The following is a 20,945-nucleotide window of genomic DNA, read 5'->3' as shown; positions in this document are numbered from 1 at the left end:
TATAGAAGTGCGGGGGGGGAGTTATCGCGTGCTTTTACATACAAAATGTCGGACCTTGCAAAAGCCCGAGCGAATCTATTGGAGGTTTTAGGTGACTTATCGCCAAAGTATTGGACGACGTTATCATTGTGGTATAAAATGAAAATTTCTAAAGACGATTTTGATCTTCAAATCAGACAACTTCTCAGCGAGGAACACATCAACGTCCATAACGACTTTTTATTTGCGTTGCTGTCAAGATGTCAAGACATGAGCAACAGTACGGTAGGAACAGTTAAGAATGAACGTTCTTCTTCTTTGGCGTCGTTTACGAGCCACGCGAATCTTGACCTCCTTAAAAAGCATGCTAGACCAGCCAAAGTGAACTTTGATCAAAGATTTCATCCTTATGACGTATTGCAAGGTTCGCATAATATGGACAATGTTATTTTGACGGATGACAGTGACATTAATCTCTGCTCTTACGAGTACACGCTACCGGATGTTCCAGCCATGAATGGCCGGTTATTCCTTGCTGCCTGGGATGCAGGTTTGGAATCGGTGGAAGATGTTGGATCAAATGCAGCAAAACTGGTGATTTTTGCTGTTAAACATCACATAAAGGACATTCTAACGGCATGTTGCTCTCGTCGAGCAGGTTTTAGACTACAAGACAAACATTTCAAGTATGGTATTAATACTGGCTTGATCAAGCCGAATGTTTGGAATAGCACTGACTCTTATTCACCTCACTTGTTACATCAGAGAAATGTGGAATATGTAGCTGATGCTGCTGTCACTTTGGCCAGCAGTATACCTCCACCTGCACATAGTTCCATATCAATGTATGAATTACGTGAAGTGTTGCAAGTGCATTGCCGAGTCATACCATCCCATACTGTCTACGCTGCAAATATGGAGAGAATATTGAGTGGACTATGGCATCCGAGCCATGATGAAATTGAACAGAGTAGATTACAAAAATTGGAGTCGAAAAGACGACAGAGTAAACTTCGACAGCAAAGATGCTTGAGAATATAAAGTGTTTGTGAACTACTATTTTTATGAATGTATCAATAATCCCTAAAATGTATTTATTTTGCCCAAGAATAGGTGTTCAAATTGATGACTGACTGATTTATTTACACTTTTATAAAAACTTCTTGCATGCAATCCTTACCTATCAAGCACTTCTAGACACCACTGACTAAATGAACTCATGGCCATAAATGGTTTCGGTTATGTGTGGACCTGTCAACTACCCACTGATGTTGTGAGATTTGTAAAACCAGAGCACAACACCAGTTAGGTTTGTGTCATTTACACATGACAGACTAGCATGAATATATAAGACTCGCACTACCTTCTCTAACTACACACTAGTTTCATTGTGCGACGGCTCCCTATGGATCTTTGAAACATGAGGAATAGGGACATATGCGATTTTCTTTTCCCTGCATCCATTCCATTCCTTTGGTTCAGGTTTAACACGTCCATCTCTATAACGGTTAACAGGTTTGGAGTTGCTAGGACCTGCGTTTTGGTGTGCGCTATTGCAAGCGTTTGTTGAGTCATTGGGTCTTCCTACTCCAATGACGTTTGGGGTCTGGGGCTGAGCCTGCAGTAGCATTTGTGCCCGAACCCCAACTGGTTCATTTCTGTAGCCTTGAGCCTCGTTAGGACGTTTACGTTTCGAATTTGATCGCGATAGTCCACTGTTATCACCGAACGACGAACTCGATTGTGAGGTCATTTCTATAGCTCTTTGATAACTGGGAGGGGGGCGATCCATGAGAGGCGGCAGTGTTTGTTGGGGCAATATGAGAAGAGGGGGCTGTCCAGGGGGGAAGGACTGATGCACAGGACGAAACTGATGACAAGGGTGGGGGTAAACCATTTGGTTCGTCATCGGAAATTGTCGTTGTCCATACGAAGAAGTTGGATCCAAATGTGGATTTGAAGTATTGTTTACTTGTGCTGAATCATGGGATAGCTCGTCAGCCACAGTTGTTGACGTGACATCTTCCGTGATGTCGACGTGATTGGCGTGCGTTTCCGAAGGGACTTGGAAACTATTTCCAGCACCGTCCAAATTAGTTACTCTTAAAACTTGAGAGTTTTCGTCATCGCAACTTTTCGACTTCCTCTCGGAGTGAATCGAGTTAAGACTTCGACGGCTCTCCTCTTCCTTGTTTTCTGTCTCCGTAACGTCAACCTGGAAGAAAGGGGGAAAAGTCAATGAACATTTGTGGTAAAATAAAACCGGCGGGGAACTCCCCACGCACACGAAGACTGTTACCTCGTTTCCAGCAGCTGCAGCTTGAGGGGCTTCCGCCGGCAAATCAACTTCGTCAAGTAACGAAAGTCGAGCCGTAGACATGGGTCGACCGTTAACAAAAACATCATTTGTTAGTGCAGCAGACGATGGTAGGGTGATGTTTGATTGTCGATCGGATTCGAGCCTGTGAGTTCCTTCTCTGGCAGCGACTCCGCCATTCCTTTGATCAACAGTGTTTAATTTCGGCATACGGCTTTTAAAAAAATTGACTTTAAATGCCAGCACGCGATTCCACTTTTGTTTCCAGGCCTCTCGCACTTCGGACCGAGACGCGCAATGAAAACCAAAGATGGCGCATCCGAGAGCGATGTTCGCGAGTGCGTAGATATAACTTAAAAATATCCACCGTAGTTTTACCGTCCTCGCGCTGAGCAGAAAATACGCGAGGATAAAATTGAGATAGATCAAAGACATGACGACCCAAGTGGCAACCAAAGAAAGAGTCACGTTCGACTTTTCTTCATTCTCTTCACTCGCGCTCGCGCTGACAATTTCCTCCATGGCATCAGGTTCTTCGAGCTGTAACCTCTCATCTTCGGGTTCAGCGTTGTTGCTGCTGCTGTGAGGAACACCGTGAGCGACGAGTAAATGGAGGCGCACGAGAAGGACAGCGTTGACTATGAACAAGAGACAAGCAGGACCGACGAATCCACCCAAAGCGGAGCTCTCGTTCAGCCAGCAACTGGAGATTGAAAAATGACGACGATAGTAAAATTTAATCAGGGCACAGTATAGAAACAAACAGTAGTCACACGGTGTGCAGCTTGGTACTGTACATTAAATGACACGATTGGCTGAGGTTAGCCATCTTAGAGTTCCTATTGGTTAGAAAATACACAATGAACTAGCTGCCATTATGGTAATCACATGTGTTATAAGATATGCGTGGCACGCAAACTTTCGATTAAGTGGGACTACTGTCCGTACTCTAGTCGGGGTTTTTCAACGAAACCCAAGAAAATGACATGAAATGGGCAAAGAAAATTATAGAGAATTACTCAACAAGGCTCGAAATATGTACATGTATATATTGAGTTCACTGGTCTGACTTCTACTTACTAGTCTGACTTCTTGTAATTGTTCACGTCAATGGCCATTGTCATACCACAAATAATGGCGGGAAGAGCTAGAAATATCACATGACTGTCAGAGATGAAACAAACCAAAATCTTGTACGATAAAATTCACGACAAACATTACCCCAGCTGACAATGTAATATTTCAAGACCGGATTTATGACTTCTTCTCCGGGATCTTTAGCCGGAGGGTTCAATCGCCGAGATACGCACATAATGTAGCAACCGAGCCAGAGTAATGATGCGAAGAAAAAGAAGTGAAGAAACATCCCCATTACCCGACAGACGAAGCCGTTTTGCGTACGGTCAATACCGAAGGCAAACGAGAGAATCACGACCAACAACGAGAGGCAGGCATTCATCATCATGATGATGTCATCACGATTGAAGCGAAGATCTCTGGAAAACGGTTTCATACACACGTGAAGAATGACGAAAGCATGGACAGCACACAAAATATATAAGTGCACAATACCTGGCAAAAATGAATGTCGTTAAGGTCGCTACGAGCAACAATGACGTCACAACAGCACCTAGGTACACGACGATCTCTATGGGATACGCGAGGTTGCTTGCGATCCCAAGATGCTAGAATAAACGATAAATTTATATACGATGCAATGGAAAATGCAAGGCAACCGCGATACGGGTACTTACGGACATTATGGCAATGTTTTTATTCACAAGATGTTTACACTCAACGGTTGCAGTTACAGCCGTCGAGTCGGTAACCGTACAGTCGGTATTGCTCGACCAATGAAGACCGCCATCTGGAATGATCACAATAAACCATTATATAAAACAGTGATTGTTATCTGTGAACAGGAGCAGTGCTTTGATCTTACCGGTCTTGACAAAATTAAACTGACTCACGATTGGTTCAGTCCCAGGCTATGAAAAATAAGCTAACGTTAACTTTTCTGCAAAAGCTATGCAATACTGGTATAAATGTACGTATATGCTGTCCCGAATGCTGTAGTTCAATTCGCTACTTCAATCGAACAGCGATATTCATTGGCTACTCAGATCAAAGCAATCACGTTCCTCACAATTTTTTCTCTAAAAACTCCTTACGCATTTTTCTGATATGTTGCCGAATATCTGCTTTAAGACTCTTTACGACAAAAATTTTACTGCTCGTTTTAAATGAATGTAAAAGATAAGAGTTCCGCAGTTGCAAGGTGGCACAATGGACATAAGGCATTTAAAACGGAGGAGATGATTTTTGAAAGCAAACTATGCCATATTTACGCCGAAAAATCTCAAACTTTTAAACAAACAGATAAAGAGAGGATTCTCTCGAACCAACACAAGGAATAAAAAAAGTCACGAATACACAACCAGTGGCGGATCCTGTGTACGTCAAAATAAATTATAGCTACTCAATTATATATTCAAATAGCATTTAGAAAAAACTATTGGTTTTTAATTTATAAAGAGTATAATTTCACCAATGGATTTGCCTCTAATATATGCCAAAATTTGCTGCGGTTATTTATTTTGATGTACTCTAGATCCGCCAAAGTACAGAACTACCTTAGTTCGAAACTGGAGAACTAGAGGATCAGACAGATTCAATTGTTTGATATTTGCTGCAAAAGAGACAAGAAAAACAAGAACGATAAGACGACCTGTGAACGATGCAAACGAGCGAGCAAGCGGCAAATTTCTCTTCATACGTACGTATTTGAATGGAGAGAACATTCGATGATACGTTTTTATCTTTCAAAGCTCCCTCTGTATTCCTCACTTTTGGGAAGAACGTCGCCAAGCGATAGACGAGAAACCGGATTTTCAAATGATCGAACACCACGCGATGACCAGATGATCGTGAGCTTTCAAAAATTGTCCAGGGGATAGTTATGGACAGTGAATAATCCTGTCGTATAAACATTATAAAATAGAAACAATAGAACGCGTGCGTTGATTAATCAATAGCTGAGTCTGCATTCGCCTGTGAAATCAATCATCAAAACAATCAAAAAGAATTTGCAAATCAATCACGAATACATGTTGAAGGAAAAAATTAAAACGTTTGTTTCAAATTCGTTTGTTTCAAATTCATCTGTTTCGCATCATAGTTATTCTATAAAAGAAATAAAACATGTTTTTCGTGTTTGCACTGGCTTAAGAAACCTCGGAGGCGTTGGCGAGAACTCTCGACCAGGTGCGTTTTAGTCCTCCAGAAAGCTTCCTCGGTTTGCAAACACAGTAAACATCTTTCATTTCGTAAACAATGTGCAGATTTGTTGACAAAAATGAAATCGACAAAGCAATTTCCCTACCTTACGATCGGAAGGCTCGCAAGAAACGCCACGTGGCTGCGACCAGCGGTAAGATTTAAAGAAAATGTAACACGTGATATTTTTCTTGGATTCAGGATTCTCGAGGTAGACAGAGGCTAACATGAAGTTTCTCATGACGTGCGTCGCTGAATTATTCAACATCTTACGAGACATGAGCTCGAGCTGCGTGCTTAGTCTAGAAAAAAATGTCTTTTGTGATGAACAAAATTATATTTTAATTTTGTTAGACAGAACTTTCATGACAGTGAACTTGCTACAATAAAATCATATTTTATATCCATTGGACAGAACGTTTATAACAGTGAACTTTCTAGAATAAAATCATATTTTATATCCATTGGACAGAACGTTTATAACAGTGAACTTTCTAGAATAAAATCATATTTTATATCCATTGGACAGAACGTTTATAACAGTGAACTTTCTAGAATAAAATCATATTTTATATCCATTGGACAGAACTTTTATGACAGTGAACTTTCTACAATAAAATCATATTTTATATCCATTGGACGGAACTTTTATGACAGTGAACTTTCTAGAATATATTTTGAATACAAGAACAGATTTACCGTGGGAAGCAGGGGGGGGGGTTACATTCTCTTGATTGTATTTCATTAAATCTATTGCATGACTTGTTGTTATCGTTCGGGATACTGTAGTTAACTGTGCGCAAAAATAAAACAATAAAAAGATTCTCATGATTACCCGAAGGGAGAGCCATCCTCATATGCTGAAGCATAGATCGTCTCCATGTTCAACTCCATGAGATTGTCGAAACTCGTCATAATGTCATTGAAAACCTGCAAACGATTGAACGACATAAATCACAGCTGCAACGCTATTCGCAAAAAATGACCCGCACTACCTTTCCTTGGGTAGCCACATCTTTGTTTGTTATGCGAGACAACACGTTATTTACGAGACTGATATCTTTTGCAGTCGTATATGACGAGGGATCCGTCAACATTTCAAGTCGTTCGGTTACATCTCCGATATTTTTGGAATCTGGACCATCCAGCATCTGAAAACAATCAGAACGTTATATTTAGTGCAGTGCATCGAAGCTGAAATTCATGTCGAAGCAAAACTCTGCTCTAATGAAAGTAATGTTTCGAAAACTCACGGTGCCGGTTGCTCAAAAGCCGGTTAACGCTAATCCAGGGTTAAATATGCCTAACCCAGAGTTAATTCTTAACCCTGGGTTAGTTTGCGTTGCTCGAAACTAGGTTATCTTAAACCCTCGGTTAAAACAAGGGTTAACTTTAACCCTCCTCGCTGGGTGGGTTAAATTACTTAACCCTAGGTTAACATATTATTTTAACCCAGGGTTAGCTAACTTTAGGTTAATGAATTTAACCCTAGTATAGCTGCTAACTCTACGTTAAGTTAACCGGCTTTTGAACAACCGCCCCCGGAGTTTGCACCGCAGTAGTTATGCTTGAGACATTGAACTAAAGAAATACCTAAATGGCGAGCTTTCGGTAAACATGCCTGTACATAAAGGAAGTGATTAAATCTTAGTGAGCTGATTAAATCTCTGGCTTCTAAATTTGGCGGGGATGCAACCGTTCAGTTATGCTCAGTTTAATGGTTTAAGATAACATTATCTCTCACATTGCACTTCCACTTGACTGAAAGTTTCAAAGTTATTACATTAAGATAACATTAACATAACATTATCATTAACATTATCTCTCACATTGCACTTCCACTTGACTGAAAGTTTCAAAGTTGTTACAGTTCGCTACCTGTGACAACAATCCCAGCTTCTTAGACAGTGGCTCAAGACGACAGTTTCCCAAATCGATCGGTCCCCAGACTCCTCCGTGTTCACACGGTCGACGTACGCTGGTATAATTTTTTTGATTGTTAGGCCAAGGGCAACGCAGACTGGCTGTCGAGCGTTGAACGGTCACTGGCCATAACATTCTCTCCTTACCATTCGTCACATCACGTGAGCACATCTTCTTTGACGTAACCACTTGGACAGTTATCGCTTTGGGTACCAGTCCCTCGCCAACGCAAGTGTAAAGACCTAGATCCTCCATCGTAATGGAGACGATTTCCACATAAAGTACCTCGCTAAATCCGATCCGCTCTTTTAAGATTTTCAAACGCTTGGGAAAGGAAAACGTATGGTTTTTTGTCCACTTAAGCGCACGTTTTTGTTTCGAGACCACTTCACATTTTATGCGAAATCTGTCGCCGACGGCGACGATCTGACTCTCGCTCGGATATATACGTAATTCGGGAGGTTTTTCTACATCAAAATACGCATATGAAAATACATCAGGAAAATCAAGATGCATGCAATTTTCCCCCCAAATATCTCGTTCAATGATTTACCACAGAGATCGACTTTCTTCAAAGAAGTCAATTGCTTTGAGACGTTTCCCCTTTGACATGTGCCCACGACTTTAGGTGCGCCTTTACGCGTTAAGTACAGCGATAACCAGTTTAGCCGACAATCACACCGAAGGGGATTGTATTTAATGTTTCTAAAATATAAAAACATCCGTTTATCGCATTTAATTCACATGAAATCGTATTCACATTTTAATTCACATTTGACTCTGAAGATGACTACCGCTAAGGTTGTCGAAACGTCAGTCAACAACAACAAAAAAAGTCCTTCTCAGGACAATACCAACCTGGACGATCGACATTTACAAACATGTAACGATACTCCCGGGTTCAAACCATTTACTTTATGAAATCGTAGCTAACTTGTATCGGTGCTTTACAAACTTCATAAAACGCTTTTGTGAAAAATAATACTCGACAATTGACAGCTGCTTCGTTTGTGGTTTTCAACTGAATTTTGAAAAGGCTGTTTGCATAGATTGAGAGAGGCCTTTCATCGAAGGCGCTCGACTCGACGAAGCAAAAATGAAACATGGAAAAGAAGAGCAGGTTTCGTACGGGGTATTGAACACATTCACTAAGATATTGAATGAGCTGGACGAAATTTCATCGGAAATCCAGCGATTTATTCAAAAAATCCATCTTCTGTTAATGAAGAAAGTCGAGTTTGGCGACAGTTTGGCTAAAATACTTATTGCCATTGGGTATTTGGTCGAGAGAATCGAAGACAATCTGGCGAAAATACGCTGTTTCACGTTCGAGTTCGTACGACTGTTGTATCGTGCAGTGACGGTCTTACATCGTAATGTTACAGCAGAACATCTGAGTTTGGTCAACACTATGACAAACATTTACGAAGAAGCAAGCGACCGCAAGAAACAGGCAAGATGAACAACAGAAAGCTCAGAGAGAAGAATAAAGATCGCGAAAATACGAATCGCTTCCATGTTTATAGATTGGTATTTTTCTGACGGTTGTGATTTTTCATTCGCTTCATTTAATAATAAAATCCACGACGGTAAAACACTTACATTTTCTCCAATGTACTTAATCCTCGTAGCGTTCCATTGGCAATCGTCGATAAATTGCTATTTTGCAAATTTCTACAAAATGATCAAACAATCGTTTGTCTCGCACTTATATATCCACGCTTTGAGGTGATTCGCCCAATATAAGGGAATCCGTTTCGGCGTCGGATTCCGGATACCAGTTCGAAGATTCCGGATACAGTTCGTAGGATTCGGGATTTTTTTTGATGATCGAAAATAGATTACTCCAAAAAAAGTTAACTGCTCTTGAGATTTCAAATGAAGAAATCGCTGTGATGCTAAACCCGCACCAGCATATGAAAAAGCATACTTTCAAACGAGATTGATTCCAGTAAAGCATGGGTTTTCTGAAAACATAGACAACAGATCCGACTGGATTACTCGTGGATTACAACGATACTCATGGATTACGAATTTCAAAGCTTCACTTTTGCCGGATTCCGGATTCCCTTACAAGAGGCGAAACACAAAGTGATCACCTGAAACTTACAATTTTGTCAAACTTTCCAAGCCCACAAACGCATCTTTGTCAATGTTCTTGATCTCGTTGTGTTTTAAATCCCTGAAAAACGTGACAGATTTTTCACATTTTTTTTGTGAAAGATTTATTTTGGTTTTCAACCATTTATTTTCTTCAAGAGATTTTTAAAGCATTCAAAAATATTGCTATCTAGTGGATAGTGCTATTCCGCCTTTGTGCAACCGACCCCAGATGATTACCCTAAAAAATTATCACTTAAAAACATTTTGGAAATGGAGCATATAAAATCACTTAATTGGAAGCCATAAATGATCTATGGATTAAAATTTTGAAATAGTGTGCAAATAAAAACACTCTAGACATCAGTTGAATCATATAGTCCCTAGTAGCTTAGCTAGCCTGAAAGTTTGGTCATAATAAATGAATTTCATACGACCGGCGTAATTTATTTCTGAAACAATTGCATAGCATGTTCACACTTGTGAATTGGCTACCATACTGGTAAATACCAGCATGCTGTAAAGTTTACAAACACTCAAAATCATTAAATGAGATTTTACGATCATCTATCATGACATTGTGTTTGACTTTTCCATAAAAATTGAAATTATTGTTATTCCACTAAAAATCTAACAATCCATTTCAAAGTATACTTGTTATACATCACATGCAAAAGCCAAATGGTTGGTATCATTCGATATAAGTGGAAGTTAAAATCACATTATATAATAAAGGTGAGAACTTACAAAATCTTCAGTTCTCGTAGTCCAAGAAATGCCCGAGCTTCCAAATTTTTTAATTCGTTCTGTCCGATATTCCTGCAAAACATTATAAAATGCAGATTGGAAAATCATTCCAAAAAAACAACAAAAATTAAGTAAGTAAATGTACATACAATACTTTCAAGCCATCCAAACCAACAAATGCTTTTTCTTCCAACAGCTTTATTTTGTTTTTCTGGAGGTATCTAAAGATTCTCAAATTAGCATAGTGAGGGGGCCAGCTTGCATTTTCATTCAATATCATTTGTCAGAGAGTTCTCAACAAACCCTCAACAAGTACAGCGCGCAAGTTCGAAAGTCAAGCATAATATCACTGATCTTGTTTCCACGCAACAAAACCTGAACGGGCATAATGATTCAGTGGTTTGCTGATGCACAAGAAAGCAAGTTTTGGCAAAACATAAGAAGATACATTTCAGCTTGAGTTTACTAGACTACCCAAGTTTTTACAGCAGTTACCAAAATCATAAATTTATATAATAATCATCTATAACGGTGAAAACTAAAGATCTGATGTCGGATCCGTAAACTGCTTCCCTCATTTATAAATTCCCACAGAGCAAGTACAATCACACTTCTCGGTCGGGAAGTATCGCCGTCATTGACGGCACTTACGATTTCACTTTGATTCATTTGTGTACGGAATACGTTTTAATATTATTTATTGCTACATAAATAACGAATAAATAAACGATATCGTCAACACCATCCCCCTTTTCATCATATTTCATGTCACCTATTATGTCAACCCTTCTAACGAGATACCAACAAGCACTTGGCGCAATGCAGCAATAACAAACAATGAATTTGAATTTGCACTTACAAACGCTCCAATTTGAAGTGATCTTCGAGAAATCCTCGTTTTATAACTCTGATAGAATTCTTAGCAAGATCCCTTAAACGTAAAGAGCGTTATGAAAGATCGAACATGAAAGGACAAACACGCTATTATACGTGCGAGGCCCCACTTTGGTAAACAAACATTTTGGCCTTCATTTATCGACATAAAAACAATATGCCATTTAGTTTACTATCACCACTATCTACCACGCGAAATACATCAAAAACGACACAGACATATAAAAAAAAAGTGAAACACATACAAGATTTGTGTATTTTTTGGCAGCTCACTTTGCGCGAACACTTTGGTCAGTCCTCTGCTACGGCAGTTCACTCGATGATATTTTCTACCGGTGTTTTTCTTTAATGCTTCGTAAGTACAAGAACAAATCTTCTTTTGGCAAACATCAGCAAGCGAAGCAACGACGAACAGATATAGAAAAACGACGAGCTTAGGCTCGGCCATCAATATAACAAATGCCTTTTTTATAGCGATGGTGTTCAAGAAGAATATTTAAAGCAATAAATCGCTGAGTTTAAAACCCTCCATTTAACATAAAAATCAATGTATCGCTTCAATATAATATCTTGAAAATATCGTAAATAGATGGTTTATTTAAGCACGATGCAAACCAGAATAAAATCAACTCAAACTCATTGTAATACTCTCAATGTCAAACAGCATATTTATCAATGCCACACAACTTGACACTACTATCGACTTGACACAAGCCAAAACCGCAAACAGGGGGGCACAACTGTTTCGTGCCATGTTGTTTGATACGGGGGGTACAGCGTCAATGAAGAAAAAGAAACACTCATGGGCAAAAGTGTGGGCAATGCTTTTGTGAAATGTGAAGTGCAAACGTTCCCAACGGTATTTAAGTGGTAAGAACCCAAACATTGAGAAACCCTTGTTGCACCCGTCAGCATTAATCAAACATGGCCGAATTGTTCTTGCAATAAGCTGTTCGATGATCTTTTTCGCCACAAATGAAACATCCAACTGGAATATTAGACCCGAACTCAGGACGCGCTCCTTCGACTGTTTGCGAAAGAAAAGCGTCAGCACCTTTTTCTGCATCTGTGTCGTCTTTCGTGTCCGTGTTGTAGTCGCTCCTCACGAAGTGTAACCCTTCACGTCTTGTCGGTTCTAAGGTTCGTGATGTACCCCCTCTAGGATCTCCGGAGTCCTCTAAAGTTCCCGATGCGTCTCTCCTACCCCTTCCTCGACCTTTGTATTTTATTGGCGAGCGTTCGTTTAAATTCCTGTGAGATCTCGCAGTTTTTGTATTTTCATCTCTAAACTCCATAACGTTGCGTAGTGTTCTTGGAACTTGGGGAAATTCAGTCGGAGTGAATGCTTGTTTACAATTGCTAAACTCTTCTTCTTCAAAGATCAAATTGTTATTTGTCGAAGTCATTTTTACCCCAGCAGGTTTCATCTCTGGTTTCGGAGGGGCTAGGTCATACTGGGTAAAGTGCAAGCGGCAATTTTCTTCATCGGGGCAGTATACTTCAGAAGAGAAGCCCGTCGACTCTGATGATGTTGAATACTCCATCTTCACTGTTCCTTCGAACGCTTTCTTTTCCAAATTTTTCAAATCGACTTTTCCTTCTTGAGCACCGATATTTCTCGTTTCATCCACTTTGTCACAAACCTTTCGATGGTCTTCTTGCCCTTCCAAGTGTTCTCCTTCGTTCTTTTTGCTAAGTTCCATGTTTTGAAGAAAAACTTTGAGATCGTTCACCAACCGATCGATTTTAGCACCCAGTTTCCCGCTGTCTGCGATACTACCAACATCTCCGAAAGTTTCTTCGCCGATAAATTTCCCTCCTAAACAAAACATTCGGTTAGGGGACAACGGACTATTCCATTAATAGGATCGAATGGGACATAACAGGATCGAACGAGATCTCGTACCATTGTTCACTTTGAGATACAATTGAATTTCCACAACAGCACCGGGAGGAAAACCTGCTTCCTGGCAATAAAAAAAACCATGGAACAGCAAGTTAAAGACAAGCTTCCACTGCTCTTCGGAACTACATACGAAAAAATAGTCAATAGTATTGTTTGAAAACTTCTTAGTATACCTTCAAAGTGTTCCCGAGAATATCTTCATTGGCGGCAAGCAAAGAATCCTGAATATAAAGAAATTGCTGTAGTTAGCGACTATGCTTCACTAATCTCGATCAAAGCCATCATCAGAGAGATTATACATAATATAAATCCTAAATATAAAGGATTTATATTATGTATAATCTCGATCAAGTTTATCATATTGTAATTGTCCTATACCCTGATGATGTTCTTCTGGAATTCCTCGAGTAAATGACTCAATCCGAGTTCGGACAACATTTTCCTAACACGTCTGTAAGGATCGTCTGTACTCGAAAAGAAAACAAAGATGATTGGAGCACATGGACCAATACACTAATAATTCTATTGCAAATTTACCAACATACTGTTTGAATCGCCAATATGATTCTTGCTTCCAAATTCAGCTAATTTTTTCTTTTGGTCATTTCCTTTAACAGCTGTGGGTTGCAGTGCACATTTCATGACTTGATCCAAGAGATTTTCTTTCACAACTCTACGAACGCATACGGATGAGAAAGAATTTTTAAACTGCCATCTGATGAAATTCTCAGACAGAAGGATGACTTTGAAATAAAGTCGAAAATTTACAGTTCACTTCTTGTCTTGTTTTGATTCATATTTTTCAATCTCAAAAGACGTACCTTGCCATTTTATCATTCATGATGCAGTTCTTTATTTTGCTAGAACACGACTTCACCCAGACTCTTGATAAGCGAATCAATGCGTGTTGAAATCGACATTTGTGAGCCAATTGGCATACAAAATCAACCAACTGTAAAACAACATCAACCAACCCTCACTTCTAACCTTTTTTCAGAGCTCAGACAGGTTTTCGTCACATCAAGTAGATAGCAAAGATAATAAATCTTGACTGTTGCTTCTTGTGAGCATTCATTAGAAACCTAAGAATAGAAACACTTCAGCTATTAAAAAGCTGCGTGGTCTTTGTGCAAACATGACCAATACTGATTGATGCCTGAAACACTTGACCATAAGTCACATAGCCAGACTGAAAATTTTTGGTCCAGCTATGCAAATTTCAGGACACTATTGTTATTTATTTCTTTAGAAATTTACTGTTTCCACAATGAACCAACTGTGAAAAAAGGCTGGCTATGCCACTGAGCGGACAATGATACCTGGACTGATGAAATCCAATCTTGGAGGCAACCCATTACGCTTTGTCTCAAACAATCTTGAAAACTTTCATATACATTCAAACACATTAATCTTAGACATGGAACAGTACTAACATTAATGGATTGTACCCTTTTGTCTCTTCTCCAGCAATACTGCATAGTTTTCCAAGAAAAATACAGAAATTTTTACAGCTAGAATTTTGGCTTGACACACCCTAAAACATTTAAAAATTAGTTCACAAGAAGACTTGAAGTATGGAATTTTAAGTGAAGATATACTCACTTTGAACAACTCCCGGTTATAGTGCTGAAAAACTTCTTTTAAACACAACGGGAATTGATCTTTATACACCACTAAAGTAAAAATTTTCAAACAGGAACACAGATAGACAAGATGGAAAAAGTGTTTGATGGCAAAATGTTTCATACGCAGATACATACCATTGAGAATCCTACATAAAAGCAAACTAATTTCAAACGAATCTCTTTCTTCTATGGCACGAGCAATGACAAGATCAACCACAACTGCCAAGGCAGATATACCAGGAAAGTTTTTGGATAACTGACTACCTTCACAAACTCTCCTTATATCCTCATGCAGCCCAGCTACATTTTCAGAAGTGACGTTGTTTAAAAGTTTCTTAAGGTCTCGCTGCAGTTTCCATTTTTGCCAGTTTCGTTCGGATTCTTTGAGCGACGCAAGTGACTGGGATGAAGGCATTTCTTCGCATAAATCATCATTCATTCCTTTCCTGTTTACTCTCATTAAAAAATCTGTATTTTTATGCTGGTACTGGGTTACAAAAGGACCTTGTAAGGCATCTGGTTTGCCTGAAAATCCAGGACGTAAATGTGGTGGAATATACTTAGCAGTCATGTTTTCTTTTTTTTCATAAGGACCTGATAAATAGAAACAAAAAATGCATTGATAGTATCGGCACATATCACCAGCAAAATACTCAGAACAACCAAATAATTGTCATAGTCTTGGCCCCAAATTCAGAGGTTAGTAGAAATCACTAATGTTAGGATGTAGATACACATGTCTGTGGTGCCGAATTATCACAAAGAGGACTTACATGTATATGCCCATGATAGGAAGAAGGTAGGATAATCACTTCATTTCAAAATATGAAATTGAACAAGTAAAGTTTAGTTTTGATACCTTTATCAGACAACATTGTTGTATCTTCTTTGACATTTGCTTTAGGTGAATGCAAAAGTTCTTCCGGAGTAATTAAATGAATATCATCCTCCTGGCGAGTCTTTGCCATGTTTTTTGGAGTTTCATTGGAGCAACCAAGCTCTGGGGTGATCTTGTCATCTAAATTACTGCAAACATGTACAAATTGTAACTACACAATTACAGTCCTTGTGATTATGTCCATCAATTCAAATTTTGATCATGGTTTAATCTCATACATAAGACAAGCATGTTTACCCTACTTTAGCTAAAGCCCAACTTCAATTAGCCCTAATTGCAATAACTGAAGGCTACAACATGTTTAAAATAACCTTGTCTGGCTTCCATCGTCAGTTCCTCGGATGCTTGGCAACTGATCAATGGAAGAATCACTCCCTTGTCTATTTCGCTTTCCCTTGTTTCCAAGAAGATCCAGAGGTGTCCATGTTCCTAAAATAGGCATCATTGAAGTTTGTTTCTCATCAGATGATTAAAGATTCGACCATTTTATGTTATGACCCAAGTTACTACATATGACAAGATTGACAACTACTAAATTCATGATGGAGAACTTGATCTTCTTCACATCACGCAGTCTTATAAATTAGTATAAAGTAAATCAGCAGCAATAGCTCCATATGAAAAAACAACAGTGTGCTTCCCGCATTCAATACCTGATGCACTTGTCGGAGACGGACTTTTTGGTAAAGCAGCAAGTGAAGCAACTGCTTTTGACTTCGTTTCATCTTTTCCAACTCGCATATCCAACAAACGATTCAAATAATCTCCTCGCCCAAGTCCGTACATTTCTTCCGTCGTTTAACGAAACTCACAACCGTTGACGCTGATTGAAAGCGTGTTCAAGTTTTACTTTCGTTCAAAAACCATAACAAAAATGTGATAGCGGATAACTATACCAAATTACCACAACGAAGAGTTACTCAGATTTTTTGTCGGGGTGGGAACGGCAAGTCAAAATTAAAAGGCATCAAATTTCATAGATCAGTGTACTCCACCACTCGACCACTCGACCACTCGACCACTTACGTACGAAGAACAAGCACATGAATCAAGACAAAATTTCTGATATTTATTTGATTACATAGTTCAACATATTTAACTATTTACATAATTCACTCGCGAAAAAATAATGGTCAACATCAATAAAATAACGTTTCTTCGGCTTTCTCTCGAGTTAAATGAGTGACTAGTGTTCACAAACTTAACTCACACTTGCAAAACATGATGTACTGGCACCAAGAATTTGACATTCGACCCAGTTTCAGTTTTCATTTAATATTTCACGTGAATATTCATAGTGTAGACTACATAATTTACATATGCCTTGGCCGCATAAATAGTGTAAAAATTAACGAAAAATTAACTAACGAATTTTCAGTTTTATTTATAAAAATATTGGATGCAATGATTTTTTAGTGATTTTTTTCCTACATGTGGGGCATTTTGCTTGACTCTGAACGGAACTGACGATGCACGGATTACAAAAGACATGTCCACATGTCGTCGACATCAACTGTCTTTTTTCCTTTTTGATCTGCGATGGACATGAAAGGTGAAACAACGTTTATTGAAAGTTACAAAATTTTGTTTCGGAGTATGCTTTACCTGTTCATAGTCGTCCATACAAATGGCACAAGTAAACAAAGTATTGTCAAGTGGATTTTCTTCGACTGGTGCAGTTCTGGATTAAACAACACAGAAAATAACCAGTGAGGCAAAGTTTGAACTGTACATGGCTGAAGCAATTGTAGGCAAATACACGCTTTCATTATGCAAGATTCATTTGCAATTTTGCATCAAGTGTGAATATAAACATGATATTTTTCTCATAGAAATTATGCATCACAGATTGCATGTATAGTAAAAATTTTCCACAAAGCTGGAAAAATAACGTTATACTCTAAATTACCCTTCACATAGTACAATCTGGAATACCTGGAGCAAAAGCATAATAATTCTTAATGCTAATGTAAAACAAACAGCATAAATAATAGCAGTGTATTATAAAAAGTATGATTTGAACCCTGTAATATCATTCCAGGTCTGTGTTATAGACTGTCCAGGTTATTGTAATCCTGAGAAGTACTGTTGGTGTTAGCGTGAACTGACATTTCAACAAATTTAGTGGGATAGTTAAGTGAAGAGCAAATCTCAGGTTTGCCATATTTGTGTTCTGGTTCATACATCATCATGTTATGTACAGAAAAAATGCGCATGTGTGTGGATGTCTATTGTGCGTTGCTTTTGTAGATTGTCATTGTGTGTAAAGTTATTTGATCTTTTCATGTTGCAAATAAATCATTTGTGACTTTTCGGGTAATTGTTGTGATCTGTTGATTAGGTTTTGTTTTGAGTTTTGAATAGATAACTATATACTTAATCCACAAAAACTTCACACAATCAACATCCACATTTCCACACATTTCCTGGACTCACAGTACAATTAAGAATAAAACAGACAACAAATTTGTTGAACCTGACCTTTACTCCTCACTTGCATTTGAAGATGACTACTGATAAATAAGACTGTCAAAATGTTAAGTCAACATCAACAACAACAGTCCTTCTTGGGGGACTCCACTAACCTGGACAATGTAGCTCTTTAAATATGTAATAATTTACTTAATATCTCCCACACTACCACTTATAAACACAATACAACTGTCTACGATCTTAGTACTACTCAAAATATGAACTAATTGTAGGAATACCTTTCTGATTCACTGTTATTTCTAGTTCTTGGCGACATGTTCCAAAGGATTACAGAATGTCGATGTGGCACCTGATTCAAAATACAGCCCAACAAACTTTTACACAGAACTTCTAATCCTGTATTTAACACATAATTCAACAAAGCAAACTAACCATGTCGGGAGAATGGGTAAGGTCAACATATGAAAAATTACCAGAATCATCCGTCAAATCAACTAGAGGTTTCTCTAAACAACAACAACAAACAACAAACAACATTTGTATACCGGCCAGTATTAATTCCCGCCAGGGGGGTTGACCGGTCCATGAACTTTTCTACGCCAAATGTCTCTATTGAATTGGTTTACGAGAGAAAACACACCTATGAATTGTTCCACATCAATAACTTCAATTTGTCGGTTGTGCGAAGCAGAGTGCGATGTGCCAGCATTGGTACCATTCAATAATTGTCCTTCTCTATTACGTTTTCTGTGTGATCGCTAAAAAATATTTACAGACTTATGTTAAAATCTTTTGAATTTTATACAAATAAGATAAACCTATTTGTTCACGTGCCATGGTTTGTAAGTCCCTTAAACGGGTACAATTGTTAATCTTTTTATTTAAGATACTAAAACCTCTCAAAAGGCTGAAGACAGATTGATAGCTGGGGGGGGAATACTCATACATGCATGACATGCCTTATCTTTAATGTTCCTATATGAATACCCCCCCAATCAGCATTGTCATTGATGAAAATATCTTGCATTGGGTTCTGGTCATTGGGCATATATGCAGTGGGGGACTATAGTCCGAGGTTTATTGTGTTGATGGCAAATAGCTAATGACGATAGGCATCAACAGTAAAATGAAACAAGATGTGTATGCCTCTTGTACATAATTTGATGAAATCAATAAAATAGTTATCTCCAAACAATGATATGTAGTTTAAAACAGCCGACACAAAGTTGCAAAAATGGAGTGAAAGACCAAACTTCTAAACCACATGATGGGAAAAACAAGTTAACTAGGCGGGCACTTAACTGGAAAAATGATTCAATAAACTATTTTCCTTTATACACTGTAAATATGCATGCTTACTTGAGCAGGTACTTGTCAAATTTCATCCAGCAGGATTCAATTTCATATCATCTTAATCCCCGCTAATTTAATTGAATGTTTCATGAACACAAAGCAATGAATAAAAATTTCCACTATTGTTGTCGTAAAACATACTATTAAAGTAAATGGTTTGAAGTAAATGGTTTCAACCTGGGAGAGAAACATACTATTGATATTAAAGTAAATGGTTTGAACATGGGAGAGAAACATACTATTGATAATGCCAATGGAAAACAGTACGTAAATGATGAACAAGCACACATATATTTGTTCGTGGGGATGCCTATTGTTTTCGGTGTTTGAATAGAGCCTTTGAACATTAAAGCATACCCAATACTAATATTCAGTCAATTTGAACCATACTTGTAAGCACTTTTTCTTGAATCCTGACAACAACCAGGGAATTGCTATTTTAAACAAAAACTTTGGCTGTCTATGAGAGTATTTTTTCGAGAAAGTTTTTTTTTATTACGTGAAAATATTTCATTCCCGAAATGGAAAAAAAAGTATCATCGTTCGGAGAAAAACAGAAATTTCAATGTAATTATAAGAAGCCGCATTGAATGGACGATAAATAGTGCAATTCAAATAATTTTGAAAAGAAAGATTCATTATTAGAGGATTCAATTGAGACGAATTACAAAAATGTGCCATCAAACGTATGTTTCGACAACTTACTTTAATCTTAGGATTTGATTTCATTATCCTCGACTCGTTGCGTGAAACAACTGTTTGATTGGAATCCAAACGGTCAGTACCGATTTCATTCACAGTCTCCATTCGTGTCTTGTTGCTATTCAGTTATGTTTCAGCCTTTGACAACTTGCCAGAATGAAAACGTCTTTTCGTACAACACGCTTCCTGGAATAACGTTGTATTGTGTAAAAACCACGATAATCGACAAGAAAAATCGCAAACTCATTCGCTTTCAGTCGAAATTCAATTTATTCAACAAATACATTTGGCACTCCAAACATCAACAGTTTCAATACCCTGTCGACCATTTTGCTTTGAATTATAATTATTTCGGAAGTCGTCGTACACTGAACGACGTACGTCATACCATAATTATGACGTCATTCTTTAAATGTCAATAATTCACACGCAATACGCACAGCTTGAACTGCGCAAAGAGGTTTCAGTTTCAACAGAGCCCCCTAATTGGGTTTCAGTCAATAAGAAGCTCGATTTGCGCAATGACTTTCGCAATTTAATACATATCACATTAAAGTTCCATATCATTCATACAAATTTAATATTTTACAATAGTTGATACTGCAACCAAGTGATAACATAAGATGACATGTCAAAAACAGACTCTCCATACGAGGGCATTTTGCATTATCAATCAGTGCCAGTGATCATGATGACTGTCTTTCATAATCTATCGCATATAAATTAGCAATGGTAGTATACTTTCGACATTGTGCAACAATTAATGGTTTAGATACTGTCATATCTAACACT

The 20,945-nt window shown here is 38.2% G+C and overlaps 3 protein-coding genes across 5 annotated transcripts; 1 reads left to right on the top strand and 2 right to left on the bottom strand.

The window, feature by feature from the left end:
• The first annotated feature begins 2 nt into the window (after window positions 1–2).
• LOC124444027 (transcriptional adapter 1-like) lies at window positions 3–1,086 on the top strand. The gene has a single exon (XM_046994597.1). It carries the CDS (start codon window positions 46–48, stop codon window positions 1,018–1,020), a length of 975 nt encoding a protein of 324 aa, XP_046850553.1. The 5' UTR covers window positions 3–45; the 3' UTR covers window positions 1,021–1,086.
• LOC124444018 (adhesion G protein-coupled receptor A3-like) lies at window positions 1,039–12,364 on the bottom strand. The gene is made up of 21 exons (XM_046994584.1): window positions 12,217–12,364; window positions 11,482–11,822; window positions 11,202–11,273; window positions 10,492–10,563; window positions 10,343–10,414; window positions 9,606–9,677; window positions 9,098–9,169; window positions 8,049–8,200; window positions 7,451–7,962; window positions 6,568–6,723; window positions 6,408–6,502; window positions 5,679–5,874; window positions 5,077–5,272; window positions 4,930–4,985; window positions 4,239–4,284; window positions 4,051–4,163; window positions 3,869–3,981; window positions 3,518–3,792; window positions 3,377–3,443; window positions 2,279–2,999; window positions 1,039–2,194 (listed from the first exon to the last, which is right to left on the bottom strand). Exons 2-21 carry the CDS (start codon window positions 11,682–11,684, stop codon window positions 1,352–1,354), a joined length of 4,104 nt encoding a protein of 1,367 aa, XP_046850540.1. The 5' UTR covers window positions 11,685–11,822; window positions 12,217–12,364; the 3' UTR covers window positions 1,039–1,351.
• LOC124444020 lies at window positions 11,800–20,742 on the bottom strand. 3 transcript variants are annotated; one of them, XM_046994588.1, is made up of 19 exons: window positions 20,157–20,742; window positions 18,739–18,856; window positions 18,531–18,604; window positions 18,377–18,447; window positions 17,271–17,346; window positions 16,319–17,199; window positions 15,977–16,094; window positions 15,627–15,793; window positions 14,903–15,361; window positions 14,745–14,815; window positions 14,591–14,676; window positions 14,462–14,525; window positions 14,130–14,224; window positions 13,964–14,026; window positions 13,688–13,815; window positions 13,521–13,606; window positions 13,316–13,363; window positions 13,143–13,203; window positions 11,800–13,055 (listed from the first exon to the last, which is right to left on the bottom strand). In XM_046994588.1, the coding sequence occupies exons 6-19, from the start codon at window positions 16,449–16,451 to the stop codon at window positions 12,151–12,153; spliced, it is 2,484 nt and encodes an 827-aa protein (XP_046850544.1). In that variant the 5' UTR covers window positions 16,452–17,199; window positions 17,271–17,346; window positions 18,377–18,447; window positions 18,531–18,604; window positions 18,739–18,856; window positions 20,157–20,742; the 3' UTR covers window positions 11,800–12,150. The 3 variants fall into 3 exon arrangements, with proteins under 3 accessions (XP_046850544.1, XP_046850542.1, XP_046850543.1); XM_046994586.1 differs by having other exon boundaries at window positions 14,745–15,361; XM_046994587.1 differs by having other exon boundaries at window positions 14,745–15,361; window positions 15,627–15,785.
• Between the last annotated feature and the right edge of the window lie 203 nt (window positions 20,743–20,945).

The sequence above is a fragment of the Xenia sp. Carnegie-2017 genome, unplaced genomic scaffold (assembly GCF_021976095.1).
Source record: "Xenia sp. Carnegie-2017 unplaced genomic scaffold, XeniaSp_v1 HiC_scaffold_21, whole genome shotgun sequence".
Taxonomy (NCBI): Eukaryota; Metazoa; Cnidaria; class Anthozoa; order Malacalcyonacea; family Xeniidae; genus Xenia; species Xenia sp. Carnegie-2017.
This window is presented reverse-complemented; position numbering and strand designations above follow the sequence as displayed.